This window comes from Macaca fascicularis, chromosome 2 (assembly GCF_037993035.2).
Source record: "Macaca fascicularis isolate 582-1 chromosome 2, T2T-MFA8v1.1".
Classification (NCBI taxonomy): domain Eukaryota; kingdom Metazoa; phylum Chordata; class Mammalia; order Primates; family Cercopithecidae; genus Macaca; species Macaca fascicularis.
The window spans coordinates 94,776,146-94,795,731 of NC_088376.1; the positions used below are offsets into that span (position 1 = coordinate 94,776,146).

General features: G+C 35.6%; 1 protein-coding gene and 1 pseudogene across 18 annotated transcripts in view; both read left to right on the top strand.

The window, feature by feature from the left end:
* The window catches only part of ATP11B (ATPase phospholipid transporting 11B (putative)), a 135,853-nt gene that overhangs the window by 101,060 nt on the left and 15,207 nt on the right, over window positions 1-19,586 (top strand). For 12 of the 18 annotated variants that reach the window (XR_012430890.1, XM_065540249.2, XM_065540251.2 and 9 more), the window contains 3 exons: window positions 9,066-9,131; window positions 9,670-9,773; window positions 10,983-11,148. Coding sequence is in view for 15 of the 18 variants with exons in the window: in XM_065540249.2 (XP_065396321.1) it covers window positions 9,066-9,131; window positions 9,670-9,773; window positions 10,983-11,148 (336 nt within the window). In the remaining 3 variants the exon portion in view is untranslated. Of the gene's footprint in view, window positions 1-9,065; window positions 9,132-9,669; window positions 9,774-10,982; window positions 11,149-14,874; window positions 16,693-18,750; window positions 18,877-19,586 lie in introns of those variants that run through there. The other 6 variants (XR_012430889.1, XR_012430891.1, XM_065540248.2 and 3 more) reach the window with 4 other exon arrangements.
* Window positions 18,035-18,462, top strand: LOC123571853 (alpha-ketoglutarate dehydrogenase component 4 pseudogene; annotated as a pseudogene).

The following is a 19,586-nucleotide window of genomic DNA, read 5'->3' on the forward strand; positions in this document are numbered from 1 at the left end:
AAACCTAGATGCTTAGTCATGATTCTCAATTCTTTTGAGAAACAACTGTTAACCTGGTGCCCTTCTGCACAGTCTTACCATCAGTGCAATTGCCATCAAATATATAGACATATGAATAAGTATGCACACTTCCACCTTATATAGTGGAGTGAAAACCAGAAAAAATTAAGACAGGAGGAGAGTTAAGAAGAAGGAAATTTGGGTCTTCATCATTGGATGAAAAGGACATTAAAGATATCTTGTATTGCTAGTCACTACTTTTTTTAATTTTTAAAAGTAATAGGTACCCATTGTGATAAGTTTGAAGTTTGTAGGAAAAAGTATAAAGAAAATAAATCACCTGGTGGCCCTCTACCCAGATATTATTACTTTGTTATTTTTACATATTTGTTTCAATTCTTCCTTTTTGCTATTTTCATTAACCTCATAATTTGTATCCCTTCTTAACATTGTAGCCTAAGTGATTTTGTATGTTATTAAAAATGCTTCAAGAACATTTTTCATGATTACATAATACTCTATTACATTGTCATAATTTAAGTATTCCCTTAATTTGAGAATTTGTTTCTAATTTTTAGTAACTTTTTAAAATAAAATCTTGAACATTCTTTGTACAAAAGATAAAACCTTAGTGAAGGATAAATTGTTATTGGCCATTAGTATGAAAGCTTTTTTCTCTTTACTGTCTATTGAAATTAATCTGCCACTCCCTACCCCCAATACTAGGTACAGTAATAAAGAAGCACACGTTAGAATCAGAATTGGATTCATATCCTGGCATCTGTAGCTATCGTTTGAGTGATTTGGGATGAGTTAACCTCTCTCAGACTCAGTTTTCTCACCTGTAAAAAGGCACATAATCCTCACCTTATAGATTTGCTGTGAGGATTAAATGACATATTATTTGTAGAGCATTAAGCATAGTGGCTAGCATATAGAAGTATTCACTGCATCTTAGCAGTGTTCATTGTTATTTTTACTATTAAATCATTATATTGGAAGATCCTGTCCTACTCAATACCACCCGGTCTAATTCTCCCAGAAACTCTCTCTTAACTGTGAAAATCACCTTGCTGGCTCTCAGAATGCGCCATGCTACTCTCTAATTCTAAGACATTGCTTTTGTTCCCTCTCTAGAATGCTCATGCTTCCTTTTCCCCAAGACTCTCTCACCACCACCTGTTCTTCACAGTTGAGCCCACAGACCCCTTTCCTTTTGGTCCAGCTCCCTCTTATGTGTCCCTGTGCTAAAAATCCTTTTAGACATCTATCTAGACCGTGTCTCATTGCTCAGCACTGAGTATGTTGAATGCTTCCTGTTTTCTAAATATTGTTGTAGCATGAGATATCAGTAAACAATTGAGGGCCTAGAGCAGACAAAGTTACTAGAGGGAAGTGCTGAGAGGAGTGACTAGAGGCAAAGATGAAGTCATTGCAAACAGGTGATCCTGGGAGAGGAGCAGGAGGAAGAGTTGCAATAGTTTGGGTTTAAGGGCAGAACGATTCAGAGAAAGTTAAGACTTTATCCCATTTTTTTTTTTTTTTGTATTAGGGTGTAGCAATTTTATATTAATTTTCAACAAATACTTTTGAAGTATTCACTAGTTCTTAATTTCAGTTTAGCTTAGGAAAGAACTAGTCATTCTTCATGTATTTATCTCACATCTTTTTAACAGGCCTTTCTTTCCCTTAGTAAAGTATAAGTCTTGATCAGTTTTCTCTAAGAAGGCTCTTTACCTTCAGATCACTATAAAAAAGATACTCCTTTACTATCACTCCTTAATGAGTTGTCAGAGAACAAAAATATGTTAATAAGAAGGCTGAACTAGTGACTAATTTTTAGCTTTGTTTTTCTTCCTAAATAGTAGACGAGTTAAACTCTCACGGCTGGGCGTGGCGGCTCATGCCTGTAATCTCAGCACTTTGGGAGGCCGAGGCGGGCAGATCACCTGAGGTCGGGAGTTCAAGACCAGCCTGACCAACATGGAGAAACCCCGTCTCTCCTAAAAATACAAAATTAGCCGGGAGTGGTGACACATGCCTGTAATCCCAGCTATCAGGGAGGCTGAGGCAGAAGAATCACTTGAACCTGGGAGGCGGAGGTTGCTGTGAGCCGAGATCGGGCCACTGCACTCCATCCTGGGCAAAAAGAGCGAAACTCCGTCTTAAAAGAAAAAAAACAAACTCTCACATAAAATTTGCCTAGCCCTTATCCAAGCTTAAAGTAGTCACAGTATTTAAATATAAGTATTAGTTAAAAAGTGGGACTTGTCTTAACAATACAGTAGTACCATCTTACCATGGACATTTGTCAAGAAGTCATAGATTAGTAATTTATTGAATATATTGAGTAATCTTTTCATTTTATTTTTTAAAGTTAAAAATAAGCTTAAGATTTCTTGTTTGTTTATTTATTTACATGATTAAGTTCTTTAGTAGATAAAAAAGATATTTGCATCCCCATGTTTATAGCAGCACAATTTATTTATTTACATGATTAAGTTCTTGTAATTTTGATGCACCCATCACCCAAGCAGTGTACATTGTACCCAGTGTGTAGTATTTTATTCCTTATCCCCTCCCACCCTTTTCCCCGAGCCCCGAAAGTTCATTGTCTCATTCATATGCCTTTGCGTCCCCATAGCTTAGCTTCCACTTAACGAGTGAGAACACAAGATGTTTGGTCTTCTATTCCTGAGTTACTTCACTTAGAATAATGGTCTCCAATTCTATCCAGATTCCTGCGAATGCCATGATTTCATTCCTTTTTATGACTGAGTAGTATTCCATGGTATATACATATACCATATTTTCTTTATCCACTCCTTAACCAATGGCCAGTTGGGCTGGTTCCCTATTTTTGCAATTGCAAATTGTGCTGCTATAAACATGGGGATGCAAATATCTTTTTTGTATAATGACTTCCTCTGGGTAGATAGAGGGCGTGTGATTGCTGGATAAAATAGTAGTTCTACTTTCAGTTCTTTAAGGAATCTCCACACTTTTTTCCATAGTGGTTATACTAGTTTATATTCCCACCAACGGTGTAAAAGTGTTCCCTTTTCACCACGTCCACACCAACATCTATTATTTTTCTATTTTTTTATTATGACCATTCTTGCAGGAGTAAGGTGGTATCACATTGTGGTTTTGATTTGGATTTCCCAGATAGTGATGTTGAGCATTTTCTCATGTTCTTTGGTCATTTGTATATCTTCTTTTGAGAATTGTCCATTCATGTCCTTAGGCCCCTTTTTGATGAGATTGTCTTTTTCTTGCTGATCCTTTTGAGTTGCCTGTAGATTCTGGATATTAGTCCTTTGTCAGAAGTATAGATTGCAAAGATTTTCTCCCACTCTGCTTGTCTGTTTACTCTGCTGATTATTTCTTTAGCAGTGCAGAAGCTTTTTAGGTTAATTAAGTCCCATCTATTTATCTTTGTTTTTGTGAGCCTAAGACTTTAAATTCTGTCTGTAGTCTGGGTCAACTTTTTTGTAATTGTTTTTAAACAGGGCTTCTATAGAATACTATAGGTTTATGTTTGATAGTGGTAGATTTTTACTGTCCTGCTACCTTAAATTTTTAAGTAAATTTACTATTAAAGAAATGTACAATCATCATTTCTTACAATTTTGAAAAAGGTAAAATTATGTTATAAAATACTTATAAGAGATTTTGATGTAACTTTAAAAATTTTAAGTCCCTCCAAAATATACCATTTAGAAAAACTTAAATCATTTTTAAAACAGTTTTATTAAGGTATAATTGACATATAATAAACTACACATATTTAAAATGTACAATTTGATAGTTCTTTTTACCATCTTCACCATTTTTAAATGTACAGTTCAGTAGTGTTAAAAATATTCACAGTGTTGTGCAGCAGCTTTCCAGAACTGTTTCATCTTGCAAAACTTAAACTCTATACTCATTAAATAACTTCTCAATTTTTTTCTCCCCCAACCAACCCCTGGCAACCACCATTCTATTTATCTGTTTCTATGAACTTTGACTACCTATGAAATAATTTTTTAAAACTAAATAATTGTTATAGCTCTTTTAGAACTCTTTTAGGTTTTTACCAGAAAACCTCACATGCTATTAAAAAAAATAAGGCTAAATAATTTGGAGGTTAATACCAATGAAACATGTTTATTAAATATACTGTAAATGAGAGGGGTAACTAAGGACTGTTTCTTTTTTTTTCTTTTCTTTTCTTTTCTTTTTTCTTGAAGAATTTATCTTTTATTTTGTTGACCCCTACAGAATAAGTCATCTTAGTATATAACTTACTTACTCTAACAATGTTGCTGTTGTACAAAATATTTTTGGAAGTAGCTTAAGTTGTCTTTCTGTGATCTTAGCAAGGAAACTTCCTCAGGAAAGAAGCTATTTAGAATTATAAAAAAGATACTAATTAAGATATTATAGATAAGAAAGTGATGGGGAGAGGTGAGAAAAACAATTCAGATTAAGAGAGTTCACCACCAGTTAGAAGAGACTTCTACAGAATGCAATGGAAAAAGCCTCATGGCTGCCTTAAGAGTATATTAAATGAGTAAGAATATTACAATTAAGAAACAAGAAGGAGGGAATTGTCATATGGTGAGAGCAGGAAACTAGGTTGATATAGGAAAGAAAATACCAGAATAGTTCAGAGGTAGCTGAGTTCCCATCGTAGTATTTCATGTCATTGTTTCCCTGGCTTCAGGAGAAAAAGACAGTAAAGACAAAAAGAATTCTTTTTTAACTTAGTGACCCAAACACTAAATCTATTCCATTTCTTCTCAACTGCGAACTGCTCTTTAAAATGAAATCCTGCCCAAATAAGAGGTTTCTTTTGTTTTGTCTGTTTTACTAAAGTGTACAGGAATTCAAAGGAAAGCATCTATTATTAATGATTTTTCTTCTCTTTATGGAAGTGTACCCAGTTTGAGAAATTAAAAGAATTAAAATTCAAAAAATATAGGATTGGAAGAAAAAGTAGAAAACTATCAAAGTATGTAAATTCCGCTTTGGGCTGGGCATGGTAGCTCATGCCTGTAATCCCAGCACTTTGGGAAGCTGAGGTAAAACGATCACTTGATCCCAGCCTGGGCAACATAGCAAGATCCCATCTCTGATTTTTTTTTTTTTTTTAATCCAATTTGACTTCTCCAGTAGAGATTTTGATTGTCAGACCGTCAGCACAATTCCAAAAAAAAAAATCATATACTATATCACATTAAAAATTAAATGGAAAACAAAGGATTAAGGAAGAGAATGTAATTATTCACCCCTTCATTACCTTCTAGACCATTAAGCATTTAAACCAGATTAGCTGGGGGTAAATAATTAGCAATACAAGGTAGACTGAGGACATGAAATTTCAGGTTGTAATTTTGAAAGAAAATAAACCTTTGTTTAGTATTTACTACTATTTTCTCTTGAATTTTTAATGATTTCTCTCCTTATTTCCTATCTTTAATTAATTTTTTTTCATACTGTACATTATCATCAACTGTTGAAACCTGATCAAATGGTAAGAGCTCTGTTAAGACAAGAAATACATACTCTCTTGTATCTGTATTCCACAGAGAATGCTATATCCTTTATTTCAATTCAAATGATTTACTGTGATTACCAGTCAGGTCACTCAAGAATGCATATAACTTAATTCCTAGAGGTAGATACAGATTTTTTAATAAAAGGTTATATGGCAAAAAAGATCTTTGTCTAGTTCTTTATAGAATTCCCCTATATGTTCATCTATTCATGAGACAAAAATTTAAGCACCAACAGTATTCCAGGCACTTTATTAAGTATTAGATATAGCTATACCTTAGAAGAGAACAGAAAACGTTATCTTGCTTCTTACGGTGTCATCCAAATGTCCCTACAGAGGCAAAATCACCCACACTTGAGACCCACCGCTCTAAATGGAGCAGTGGCCTAGGACATAGTTCTAGGCCATCAGATCTTCATCAGTGCACTGGGTACACTCATTCTTCTCATCTAAGAAGTGATCTAGAAACCAAGCAGAGTGGGAAAGAAAGTATTTTGAGCATCTGTCTCTTCTGAGCAGGGACAGATCCAGGCTTAGTAGAATCTAAACATTTTCACAGGCCCTCTTTAAGAAAAAAATTTAAAAAAACATACAACTATGAACTTAAGTATATATGCAGATGACTATGAGTGACAAATATGTCTCATTTATCCCAAACCAAATGTAAGCTCATCTTTTTTTTTTTTTTTTTTTTTTTTTTTTTTTGAGACAGAGTTTTGCTCTGTTGCCCAGGCTGGAGTGCAATGGCGCTATCTCAGCTCACCGCAACTTGTGCCTCCTGGGTTCAAGTGATTCTCCTGCCTCAGCCTCCCCAGTAGCTGGGATTGCAGGCATGGGCCACCATGCCTTGCTAATTTTGTATTTTTAGTAGAGACAGGGTTTCTCCATGTTGGTAAGGCTGGTCACAAACTCGTAACCTCAGGTGATCCGCCCTCCTCGGCCTCCAAGTGCTGGGATTCCAGGTGTGAGCCACTGCGTCCGGCCTATAAGCTCATCTGTAGCCAAATCTCCAAAATGCCCTTTGCCACTCACATTATCACCTACCGGCTCAAGGGCAAATCAGAATGGAAAGAGACAGCAGTCGTAACCAGTTGATTACAATTGAAATACATTACTTTGTATAATTTTACCCACAAAAAACTATGGGAATGCTTTCGTATAGCTTCTTCTAGGGCCTTGAATGGGGCCTATGCAAGAGGAAGCCCTAAATTCTCCTCTAAGGAAAATACCATGTAACATGCCCCAGTCTAGGACCAGTAAAACCAGATACTGAAGGATAGACATTCCTTACCACTTCCAGGCCCAGGTTCCCTGGTTGCATCAAAGTATCTCTCCCAGCTGGGCACAGTGGCTGATACCTATAGTCCTAGCATGTTGGGAGGCCAAAGCAGGTGGATCTCTTGAGCCCAGGAGTCCGAGATCAGCCTGGGCAACATGGTGAAAGCCTGTCTCTATAAAAAATACAAAAAAAAATTAGCTAAGTGTGATGGTGTGCACTTCTAGTCCCAGCCACTTGGGAGGCTGAGGTGGGAGGATTGCTTGAGTCCAGGAGGTGGAGGTTGCAATGAGCCAAGATCATGTCACTGCACTCCAGCCTGGGTGACAGATCAAGACTCTGACTCAAAAAAAAAAAAAAGTATCTGTGTCCATACCTGTGAAAGGGGAGAATAACACTCCTCCTCAGAGAGCTAAGTTGAGACCCACTGATCATCAGTATTTCTGGGTCATTTCTAGAGATGATAAAAGCAGACAGATGACCACAGGTTCAATATGACTTTTGATTCTCCTCTTGGCAAATACATTCCTCAAAAGCTCTCAAAGGAATATTAATTGATGTTTCATTGTTGATAATCATAACTAGTATTTACCGACTGCCTTTTGTATACCAGGTACTTCATTCTTTTTGTATACGCTGATTGAAAACTTACAGAAAACTGAGATTTATCCTTATTTTACAAATGAAGAAAGTGAGATATAGAGAGGTTAAGTAATTTGTTAAGTAAATGATAATTGTTAGAAATCTATAATAAAAACACAGCCTTTTTAATAATTTTTTTGAACCAGTGTTAAGATAATGATTGTTAGGTTTTGAAGGGAAGGTGAGAGTTAAAGAAAGACACAGAAAGAGGGCGGCTCAAGAGCAAATGCAAGCTTTTTGTCCAGCATAAAACCTACAGAAGTGGGGGACCAGCCTAATGCCAGAGCCCATCAGCTGCTTACAGGCTGTGGGTACTTACAGGTATGGGCGGGAGGGGTCTGGGCAGTATGGCCCACTGTCCGGCAGGATATTGATAAGATGTTCCCATAATGAGGTGGTTCTGGCCCTTGTTCTGGTGGGATGTCTTCGTGGTGTTCCTTGGACCTTTATCCAGCAAGATATGATAAGGATCTGTCCTTTTTTTTTTTTTTTTTTTTTTTTTTTTGAAGTTGGAGTCGCTCTCATTGCCCAGGCTGGAGTGCAACGGCAAAATCTCAGCTCACTGCAACCTCCACCTCCCGGGTTCAAGCAATTCTCTTGCCTCATCCTCCAGAGTAGCTGGGATTACAGGCGCCCGCCACTGTGCCCGGCTAATTTTTTGTATTTTTAGTAGAGATGGGGTTTCACAGTGTTGGCCAGGCTGGTCTCAAACTCTTGACCTCAGGCGATCCACCCGCCTCAGCCTCCCAAAGTGGCTCCCAGACGTGAGCCACCGCACCTGGCGTGATAATGATCTTTCTATAGTGGTCAGGTGGTGGTAGACAGGATGTTTCCCAGGTCCCGAACCCCTGTGAAATGTTGACTTTGACCACGGTCTGCAAAATAGCAGGGAGCTTACAAAACGGTGCAGTTTGGACTAACAACGATTACTTTGTAAACTAAATTATCAAACTTCTGGTTGTATTCTTATTTGTAGAGATAAAATCCTGAAGCTGTTTTGGGGTTCTGCATGTTTAATACCTTAATAAGTTTTGGCTTAAAGCCTGGGGGAATACTTCCTGACTGGCAATAACAGAATTTTTACATGGAATCCTTTGAGGAATAATTCCATGATCCATTATCCTTCCTTTCAGATACAGGTTTTAAGTGTAAATTTTTTTCCTCCTGCTGTACTGTACTGTATCCAGAAATACTGTGGCAGGTGCTCTGCTGTGACATCTGGTTGGAAAGGTTTCTGAAAATACTTGTGATTGAAAAGGATTTTGTTACCATTTTTAGTGTGCGACAGCAATAAAGCAGACCCTAATGACTACATTATTCTAACTAAAAATAGTCTGGGCCACACCATTTAAACCCGTCTTTGGGTTTCCAGTCTGATAATGATATCTAAAAGATCATTGTGTATAATAATAACACATGTAAATAATGCTTTATGCTGTTTCTTCTCATACTCTTAACTTTATGAGTATAGTCACCAGTTTCAAATGTACGTGACTTAAAAAATTCAAGGGATTTTTAGTAGAGAATTAGACGACTTTTTACCTGACATTTTATTTAACATTATGTTAACACATAATGTAATAGTGTATTCTTTCTGTTTAGATGTTTGGAAACTGGACATTTGGCACTTTGGTCTTCACAGTCATGGTTATTACAGTCACAGTAAAGGTATGGTACTGAAATTAGAAATGTGGACACATTTTGCAACTGTTTACATAATTAGTTAATTTTCTTCATTTCTTTAGCCATAGATACTTTTCCTTTTTCCATTTTCAAAAACGATTAATTTCACTGATTACTATTTTAATAATTCACTTAAATTTTTGTCAAAAGTTATTTTTAAAGTTTATTTTAGGAAGCCTCAACTGATTTTTATGATCACATTTTTTAAAATCTCTAAAATTTTGCTTCTCTGTGTATAGTGCCAGACAACGTAATTTGTTTTAGGCCATGGAGTTGAAAATAGAGTAATCACGTGAAATTTGAATGGTGCTTCCTCAAAGAAGAAAAATATTATAAACTTGAAATTATTTCATTTTATACTAGGACCTTTTCATTCATATTTATCTCTGAGGGATTTTGAGGGATTGTATCTGTCTTCTGAGGGACTTTTAGATATTTATGTTTATTCTTGAGTTTTATCTGAAAAGTTAAGGTAAAGCTTTATTTGTTTATAGTTCTAAGGATATAAAAACTTTTTTTTTAGATGGCTCTGGAAACCCATTTTTGGACTTGGATCAACCATCTCGTTACCTGGGGATCTATTATATTTTATTTTGTGTTTTCCTTGTTTTATGGAGGGATTCTCTGGTGAGTGAATATGTTGTATTTTAAATGGATTGCTTTGACATAATAAACCTTTATTGTGATAGGTTACATTATGAACATATTCTGCTCATAACAGATTTGAGACTCCTGGTAAGTTTACTTCTTTCATTTGATCTTACTGATATGGAGAGGAAAAAACTAACATTTATTGAATATCTACAATTTTTCTAGATTTTCTGTGTAAGATACTATATTGATTCATCACAATCATTATCCCTGTTTTTTTCTGTGTAGAAACTGAGCCTCAGGGTCACAAAGACAAAAAAGTAGCAAAGCCACGATTTAAACCCCAGTTGTCTTATTTCACAATTAATTTTCTTTACACTAGTTATATTATGTATTAATGTATTATGTATTAATATATACAATAAAGTAAGTCACACAGAACAATTAAATATTAATCATTCACTTTTCTCACAAAAGTAAGTAGTATGCATCATCTTCATTGATAGAATCAGATACTCAACTGGCTACTCTGAGAGATTAAAAATTAATGTTTCTCCTAAGATTCTTTGGTAAGTGATGGATAACTGAAGGCTCTCTTTTGGAGAATTTATATTACATTTGCCTGCTATGTCTTTGATTCATCTATCAGACAAAAAAACTTCTGAAGGTAGGTAGGCCAAAAAAATTTGGATTAGCTAAACATTAGCTTCTAGTTAGGATCATAAAAGGATATTATGAATGTTTCTATATTTCACCATATTCTTTTGAGGTAGTATATACAAAAACCCAAAAAGAATATCTTTATAACACCTACTACTATGTAAAACTAGTATTTGTGAGTACATTAATTTTAAAATATGTTTTTGAAGAAGAGCTTCTGAATAAAGCTTTCATTCTAAGATTTGGATAATCAGTCTTCTCAGATATTTTGTTACACCCTTTTTCTTGCTTTGCTTGGTCCCTTAAGTCTGTATTAGTACATTATTCTTCTGATACGCTACCACTAAGATAGGGTTATCTGGTCAACTGCTTGCCATTTTCCTAATAAAAACTATAGTTGTTTTATTTTTAACAATTAAAGCTTATCTTGTTTTGTTAGTTGTTCAGTTAATTAAGTTATACCGATTTCAGTTTTGAACATTTTCTTGGAGTACTTGTTACGTTCAACTATAGTGTCTTTATATGATGTCCTGATTTAAGTCTTTCAGTTTCCACTTTTATTAAGCACATTGTCTTTCTTTGCAGGCCATTTTTGGGCTCCCAGAATATGTACTTTGTGTTTATTCAGCTCCTATCAAGTGGTTCTGCTTGGTTTGCCATAATCCTCATGGTTGTTACATGTCTATTTCTTGATATCATAAAGAAGGTATTTGACCGACACCTCTACCCTACAAGTACTGAAAAGGCACAGGTAACCACTTTTTGTAATAAATTCATTATCTTTTTAGTTAGGGATCTTTAATGATGAATAGCTGTCATAATTTGCTTATGTCAGAAAATAGGAAATTAGCCATTCCTGTTTCAAGTATTTTGTAACATAAACATTGTTCAATGTGATATTTTTAAAGTTATTTCTTACTATTTCTATTAATTTTATGACTACTGATAAATTATTTTTTAATTACATTGTGTTAATAAAACTTGATGTTTTTAGATATGAAACTATCAAGTTATATCCAGATAATAGTAAATATTTTTAAAGTAATATCAGAACATTCTATCATATATATATAAAATGAAGATCTATAGCCATGTCTTTAGAAACATAATAATTTGAGGAATTTTTCTTTTTTTTTTTTTCCGAGATGGAGTCTTGCTCTCACCCAGCCTGGAGTGTAGTGGCACGATCTTGGATCACTGCAACCTCTGCCTCCTGGGTTCAAGCAGTTCTCCTGCCTCAGCCTCATGAGTAGCTGGGATTACAGGCACTTGCCTCCACACCTGGCTATTTTTTGTATTTTTAGTAGAGACGGGGTTTCACCATTTTGGCTAGACTGGTCTTGATCTCCTGACCTCGTGATCCTCCTGCCTCGGCCTCCCAAAGCACTGGGATTACAGGTGTGAGCTACTGCACCTGGCTGAGTAATATTTTTTCTGATCATATTATTTTCACCAAAAAAATATGAAATGAGGTCTTTAACCTCAATAATTTGTACAGAATAGAATTTTTAAAAACATATTATCTCACTAAACATTTATTAATAAATATTAAACTACAGCAAATATTAGTGGTATGTTACATAGTGCTTAAGAATCTTGGGGGCCTGATAGATCTCAGTTCAAATCCCAGGTCTTCCATTTGGTATCTCTGTGACTTTAAATCTCAGTTTCCTCATTGGTAAAATTATGATAGAAATATCTTTTGTATTACCTTTCTAGTGAAGATTAAATGAAAAAATTTCCAAATACATAGTAGATGCTCAAAAATTGTAGCTATTTAGTTGAATGTGCCTCTTTTATATATTTAACTAGTACCTGAGCTAGAAATCTCTCAATTTGTCCTTTTAACTATATTGTAGTATTAGATAAATACTCTCAAAAATATATTCTAGCCAACTCTTATGCCCTGAGTTTATTAATCATTTAGTTCTTCCCAGGTTGAGATTTTTTAAACACGCTTGTAACATGCCAGATGAATTTTGGAAATTTAGTTGTATATTCATCCTACAAATAGAAAAACTACTTCCTAAACATTTAGTGATGTAAGTTAGGCTTCCTGACCAGTGCATTAGTTTTAATTTCAGTTGGTCATGTCCACAACATTTCTTTAGCATTTGTTTGCTTCAGTAACCAAATCCTAGCCAGTATACACATTCACACCATTGAGACAGCATAGGCTTGTGAAGCCTGACAAACTTGAATTCAGATATTGTTTCAACAGTTCATATGTATGTCCTTGATCAAGCACTTCATAAGCCTCAGTTTCCTCCTCTATAAAATCAGATAAATAATTACTACTTTACATGGTTGTTAGAGATAATGAGTATGAAGTGCCTCACACTGAGCCTGTATATAGTTGATCCTCAGTAAAACAGTTATCATTGTAAGTAAAATGAGGATGAGAATGTTACCCTGTTATACTGATCTCCAACTGGGGCTAAAAAAATTTGCATAATCTGATTCCTCTATCTGTCTATGCATATATATTTATATCAGTGTGGACAGACTTTTCCACTCTGCAACATATTACTTAAACATATATCAGAAAGTTTGCCTAGCTTACTATTCCTAATCTTCTGGAAAAAAAATTTACAATAAAAGAGTACTATTTTTAAGGCTTTGTTCATTATACTTACTCTAGATCTTTATGGAGAATACTTTGTCTCCCTGTTTTGACCTAAATATAGTTATATTTCACCAAAATATATGGATGGCATTGTTTTAAAGACTTAATTCTTGAGGCTGGGTGCAGTGGCTCACACCTGTAATTCCAGCACTTTGGGAGGCCGAGGCAGGTGGATGGCTTGAGCTCAGGAATTTGAGACCAGCCTGGCCAACATGGCGAAAGCCTCGGTCTCTACTAAAAATTAAAAAAATAGGCCGGGCACGGTGGCTCACACTTGTAATCCCAGCACTTTGGGAGGCTGAGGCAGGTGGATCACGAGGTCAGGAAATGGAGACCATCCTGGCCAACATGGTGAAACACAGTCTCTACTAAAAATACATAAAAATTAGCCGGATGTGGCAGCGGGCACCTGTAGTCCCAGCTACTTGGGAGGAGAATTGTTTGAACCTGGGAGGTGGAGGTTGCAGTGAGCTGAGATGGCGCCACTGCACTCCAGCCTGGGCAACAGAGTGAGACTCCGTCTCAAAAAATAATAATAAATAAAAATTTAAAAACATAAATTAGCCAGGCATGGTAGCACACTCCTGTAGTCCCAGCTACTCAGGAGGCTAAGGCACAAGAATCTCTTGAATCTGGGAGGCAGAGGTTGCAGTGAGCCAAGATTGCGCCACTGCACTCCACCTTAGGCGACAAAGTGAGACTCCGTCTCACAAAGAAGTATATACTTAATTCTTTATAAGAGTAAATATAGGTTCAGTATCCTTTATCCAAACTGCTTGTTTCAGATTTCAGATTGTTTAAAGAGTACTTGCATTATACTTATTGATTCAGCATCCTTAATACAAAATCTGAAATGCTTCAATTAGCATTTTCTTTGAGCATCATGTCTACACTCAAAGTTTCAGATTTTGGATTTTCAGATTGGAGATACTCAACCTGTAATCAGATTTATTTATATGTATCCTTAGAAATTCTACTTTAGGCAGAGCATTTGCAAACTTACACGTGTTCATAGAGGTTTCTTAATAATATAAAAGGTGATAATATTAGTTCTTGTTACCTTTCCGGTAGCCTCTTTTTAAAGTAATACATAGGAAATATTTGGACTACCTTAAGGTAGGCCATTAGACAAGTTGAAAATTAAAAGTGCTTATACATATTTTGGTTCTTTCACTATAAAGCTAAAATTGGTTTAGTCTATTTGATTAAAAATGGAATGTACAGTGGATCAATCATTTTATCTATGCATAAAAGCTAGTATGGTCTTCCTTCTTGGCTCACTAAATTTACTTCTAAATGACTTAACTGGATGTTCTAGGTGGTCTAATCCAAGAAGGAAATCTCTGCTTCTACTCAGGGATCTTCTAGCCTGCTGGGGTTGGTGTATTTTTTCCTTTCCTTTTTTTTTTTTTTTTTTTTTTGCTGAAACAGTATATGGTCATTGAAATCCTATATGTAACATTATTCCTTTGTTATGGTCAGTAATCATTATTTTAGCTTTATATCATTCCTGATTTCAAATGATGGAGAAATGGCTAGAAAACTGTCAGCTACTTCATTGTTTACCAAAAGTAGCAAGAAAAATCGTATCAAAGGAAGAGCTGTCAGCGTGTTTTCTGAGCCTTGTTTTTCTCCAGAATAACAATGTGGTGTTAAGAGTGAATAATAAATTCTTTTGATGGCACAGCCAACAACCCTACAAATGTTAGTCATGTATGTGTATCACGTATGATATTTATTCCTCCTGTAGGAACAGATGTATTTACAAAGCGTGTCCTGTGTCTGTCTCTTAGGTGATGAATACAGCTCACTGACTTGTTGTGTGTCCATCCCTTTTCTGTCCACTTATAGATGTACTCCAACACAGTTGCTTTAAGTGACGAGTTCATCGCACTGCAGCCATTGTCGAGGGCAAGGAATCAGCTGAGCAAACTTAGGTAGAGTAGGAGGAGTAGAACCTCATTAACTCTTCTGCATGCTAAAGGTCAATTAAACAATATCAAAAGATGGGCAGAGGCATGAATAAAGAGTGGGGCATTTTTGTTAGCATGGCCCTGTCTCTGGCTAATTTGACCTTTATTAACATATACGTTAAAACCTAAAAAAAAAAAAAATCCATTTCTTCTTTGAGAAGAAAATTCAGATAAAAATTCAACATGATCACAGAACAGAGATCTATACCTTGTTAATATATTTTTACACTTTAACTATCTTTTCTAGTACAACTCTAATGCTTCTGCTTGTCATATTATTCATATTTATGAATGCTCCTGCATGTTGAGTAATTAAGCTACATATTTGGAAGTGAGAGTTGCCCATTTTTTTTATCTTGCCTTAATTTGTATTGTAAATACATGTGCATATTTATGTTTGTATACTGTAATGGCTGCTGAAGCATTTCATATCCTGGCTACTATTTAGTGCATCTATAAATTGAACAATGTGTGTGTATGTCTTATCTTTATCTCCACAGACAGATGCATTCTGTCAGTTTGTACAAAAAATAATAATATAGAGATGTCTTTTGATAGAAAGGGATGAAAGCTTAAATTCTAGGATTTTTTATATTAAGATACTAAAACTATGTATTAAGTATGGTTTGAAGGGGAAAAGTAATATAACTTATTATTTTTCTTTTTAGAAATTGGCACTTTTCCATTTCTTGCTCTATTGGTTTCTTACAGATTCTTAATCGTGTATTTTTTAAAATTATTTTTTATTCTCAAGGTTTCTAATCTTTATGTTCATTTGAATTTTAAATTCTTTTTTATTCTCAAGGTTTCTAATCTTTCTGTGTTTTTCTGATCAAATGAATGGCTTTTACAAAGCACCACTTAAATCACCTTTTATAAAACTCCGTAAGTTCATAATATTGAGCCATTTAAAGATTTATTAAACCTTTCAGGTTGTTATTAACTTCAACTTTAAAAAATATTCTATTTCAAATTACAATGGTGTAATAATTACAAATGAGTACACAAATGGGTGTTTAAGTGGTAGTCAACTAAATTTTATATTTAAAATGAGAACTAAATTAAAACAAAGATTTACCTTCACTTTTGGCTCAGCCAAATAGGTGTATCACAATTTTATCAGTAGGTGACTTTAAAAACAGTGGCTTTCTATCACATTTTTTAGCATCTAATTATTTAACTCTAAAGCAGAAGGAGAGCTCATTATTTAAAAGCACACTCTGGCCAACTTTTTTGTCATATAAAGATAACTTTTATATTGTGAATAATATTTTTATGAAATCATATTTTCACATATCATACTGGCTTAAATCAAACCACATTTTTTTAGCAAAGCTAGATTTAAGAATAATGGAGAAAGGAAATCATAAATCAAAGAAATCACTGATTCTGTAATACTCTGATAAAACAGTAAGCTGAACATTCATCTGTGAAAGGTCACAATGAGAACAGGATATGGATGAGATGGTCTTTCTGCAAGCCACTCTCCAATCAGGTGGTGTAACAAGTGGGAAAGAACACTGTTCAGAGAGCGGCAGGCCTGAATGCTGATGCTGCAGCTGGTGCTACTCCCAGTGGGTCCTGACCAAGTCACTTAACCTCTGGGCCTCCAGGTTCTTCACCTGTCACATGATCATTTTACATACTGTGGTCTGCTTATTTACCATCAGCATCATAGAAAAACAAAAAGAAGAAATACTGTGCTCAACTAAAAGCCAGGTAGAGAAACAGTTACTCAGATTGAGCAGTGAGTGACCACTAGGTGGGCATTTGTTCATAGCTGCATGGAGAATAAGTGCCCATATACATCTTTCTGCTGATGCAGGCTCTGAATTTTGAATGCATCGGTTTTTTAAACTGCATTGAGCAGTATTCCATGGGTGTGATCCATAGTAGCGTAACTGTTTACTCCTGTGACAGAGAGGAAAACTGTATGGATATCAGGTATCTTTAAGAGCTTTTTAATCTTTAATCAAGTTAGTACTTCTTAAGGACAATTAAGGCCAGGCAATGGCTCACGCCTGTAATCCCAACACTTTGGGAGGCCAAGGCGGGTGAATCCCTTAAGGTCAAGAGTTCGAGGCCATCCTGGCCAACATGGTGAAACCCCATCTCTATTAAAAATACAAAAATTAGCTGGGCGTAGTGGCAGACACCTGTAATCCCAGCTACTCGAGAGGCTGAGACAAGAGAATCGCTTGAAGCCAGGAGTTGGAGGTTGCAGTGAGCCAAGATCATCCCACTTCACTCCAGCCTGGACAACAGAGTGGGACTTCTTCTTTAAAAAAAAAAAAATCAATACAAAACTATTAACAATTTTCTTTTGAATAAACAAAACTCATTTTGAGTATTTTCCCTTCCCCTCTTCCCCTGTATTTTAGGCAAAGCTATTAAGATATCTTCACATAAACTTACTATACTCTTGAAACCAAAAAATTCTGCTAATTTTTTGTTTATATCAGAAATTCAGCATTACATCTTTCATAGAAATAATTATTGGTCAGTCTTAATCCTGGGAAAATACATAGAGATGAGGCAAAATTGTTTTTTATTCATTAAGGACATTTTCTTGTAATTTAATAAGATTTAAAATAAGGATGGCTGTGGACACACTTTAAACTTCCTTAGAAGGTCTCTAATACAAATACAGAAAAAGAACTGAAATGTGTATAAATTATTGACCCTCATTAAAAATCTGAGGATTAAATTTATTTTGTTAACAAATAGATCAGGTGAAGCACTTTGCACACATGCTCAACATTTCTAAGGCCATGAAGTCCAGTTAGAATAGAGAAGTCTTCTGAGAAGGGAAGCAGGAAAGGTGAGAAATTGGACATACCTTTGCAATAAGAACCCTAAATCTTGGTGGCAAGTGAATTTAATAGAAGAAACTGAATTTTATTGAAAGAAATTTTGTTTTAACTTAGCTATAATATATGTTTAGTTAGAGCTTTGTGCACTGGAAAATCATGGCTTTATTTTGTGTGCTTATGTTCCCCTTAAGAAGTTCCCATTAGGGAAACTGCCCCTTCTCGGGGGTCATGATGGGCAGCAAGATGGCGTCTGCCAGTAGGGCCGTTCAGGTAGTCAAACCACACACTGCATTAATAAGGTTTCCTGACAGAAGAGACAATCCTAAACCCAATGTATCAGAAGCTTTGAGATCAGCAGGGCTACCATCTCACTCTTCTGTAATTTCACAACATTCTAAGGGAAGTAAATCACCAGATTTGCTGATGTATCAGGGTCCACCAGATACTGCAGAAATAATAAAAACATTACCTTAGAAATACAGAAGGAAACTTGTGTCTCAAGAAGAAATTGAATTTATCCAACATGGAGGTCCTGAATAACCATGGTGGCTGCTGTGTCATCAGACAATAGAATTGTCTTTACAATAAAGGACTTCCAAATGACAGATGAGAAACTGTGTATTAAACACCTTTAATAAATACTATGAAAAAAATGAAATATAGAAAATTTAGATGGACATTTGTATTTCCTAATTTATGTATCTTGGTCAGCTTCTCCACAAGCTTACCTAATTGTTTATACACTTTATAGTTATTAAACTATACATTTGAAAAAAAAAGTTCCCGTTAGCCCTCTTTTGTGACAGTAAATGTGCTGTTCTTTGAACATTTCTTTTGTGCCTCAGATTGTGGACGCCAACTTGTTGCTTTGATTTTAAACCTCTATATGGTGAAGAGTATCGTTCTGTAATATGAGACTTGTTGCTTTTCTGTCCTTCCAGATGGAAGAAGATAAGGGTTCAGTCAGCTCAGCATATGAATTTGCTGAAAGCCAGCACAGAGGGGAGGACAGTAGGCACCTGCTAGCTGAGACTTGCAGCCAGCAGGACAGTTGTTGCGTGCACTAGGTAGTACTGCGCTGGACCTTCCTGGGGACTCATCCGCTAAGTTCTCATGCTTGGGGGGCACGTCATGGGACACCTCACCTGATATTGCCATTTCGTTACTAATTCCTTCACTGTTCCTCATATGTTGTTTTGGTTTCGTTGTTTTCCTTTTTTGTGATCTTTACATTTTTCATATGTCCATCCCTGAAAATTTTGTCAATCTCTCTTTAGAGTTCCAAGGATAAATCAGACTTCACCTCACATTCTAAGCTGTAAAGATATTCTCACAACCTATTGTCTTACATTCAAGAAAATACTCCTTTTCGCTTCTCCTTTTGAAAATGTCTTGCTATTTCTGCTTTCTCTGAAATCATTTTCCCCCTTGAAGTTGTAGTTGTGTATCATTTACCTGTCTTAATGTAGTAAGATACTGAATTACTTATCTAAGTCACCTTTTAAGTTGAATGATCAAAGAGTAGGGTGCTTAGACTTAGTACTGAGAAATTTTCTACTGACTGATATTCAACAAACTTTCCATTCTTTTCATAAATCTTTTGAGACAGGGTCTCATTTCATCGCCCAGGCTAGAGCGCAGTGGCACGATCATGGCTCACTGCAGCTTCAACCTCCCGGGCTCAAGTGGTCCTCCCACCCCAGACCCTGCTCCTGTAGCTGGGACTACAGGTGCATCCCACCATGCCCAGCTAGTTTTTTGTATTGGGTCTCGCCAT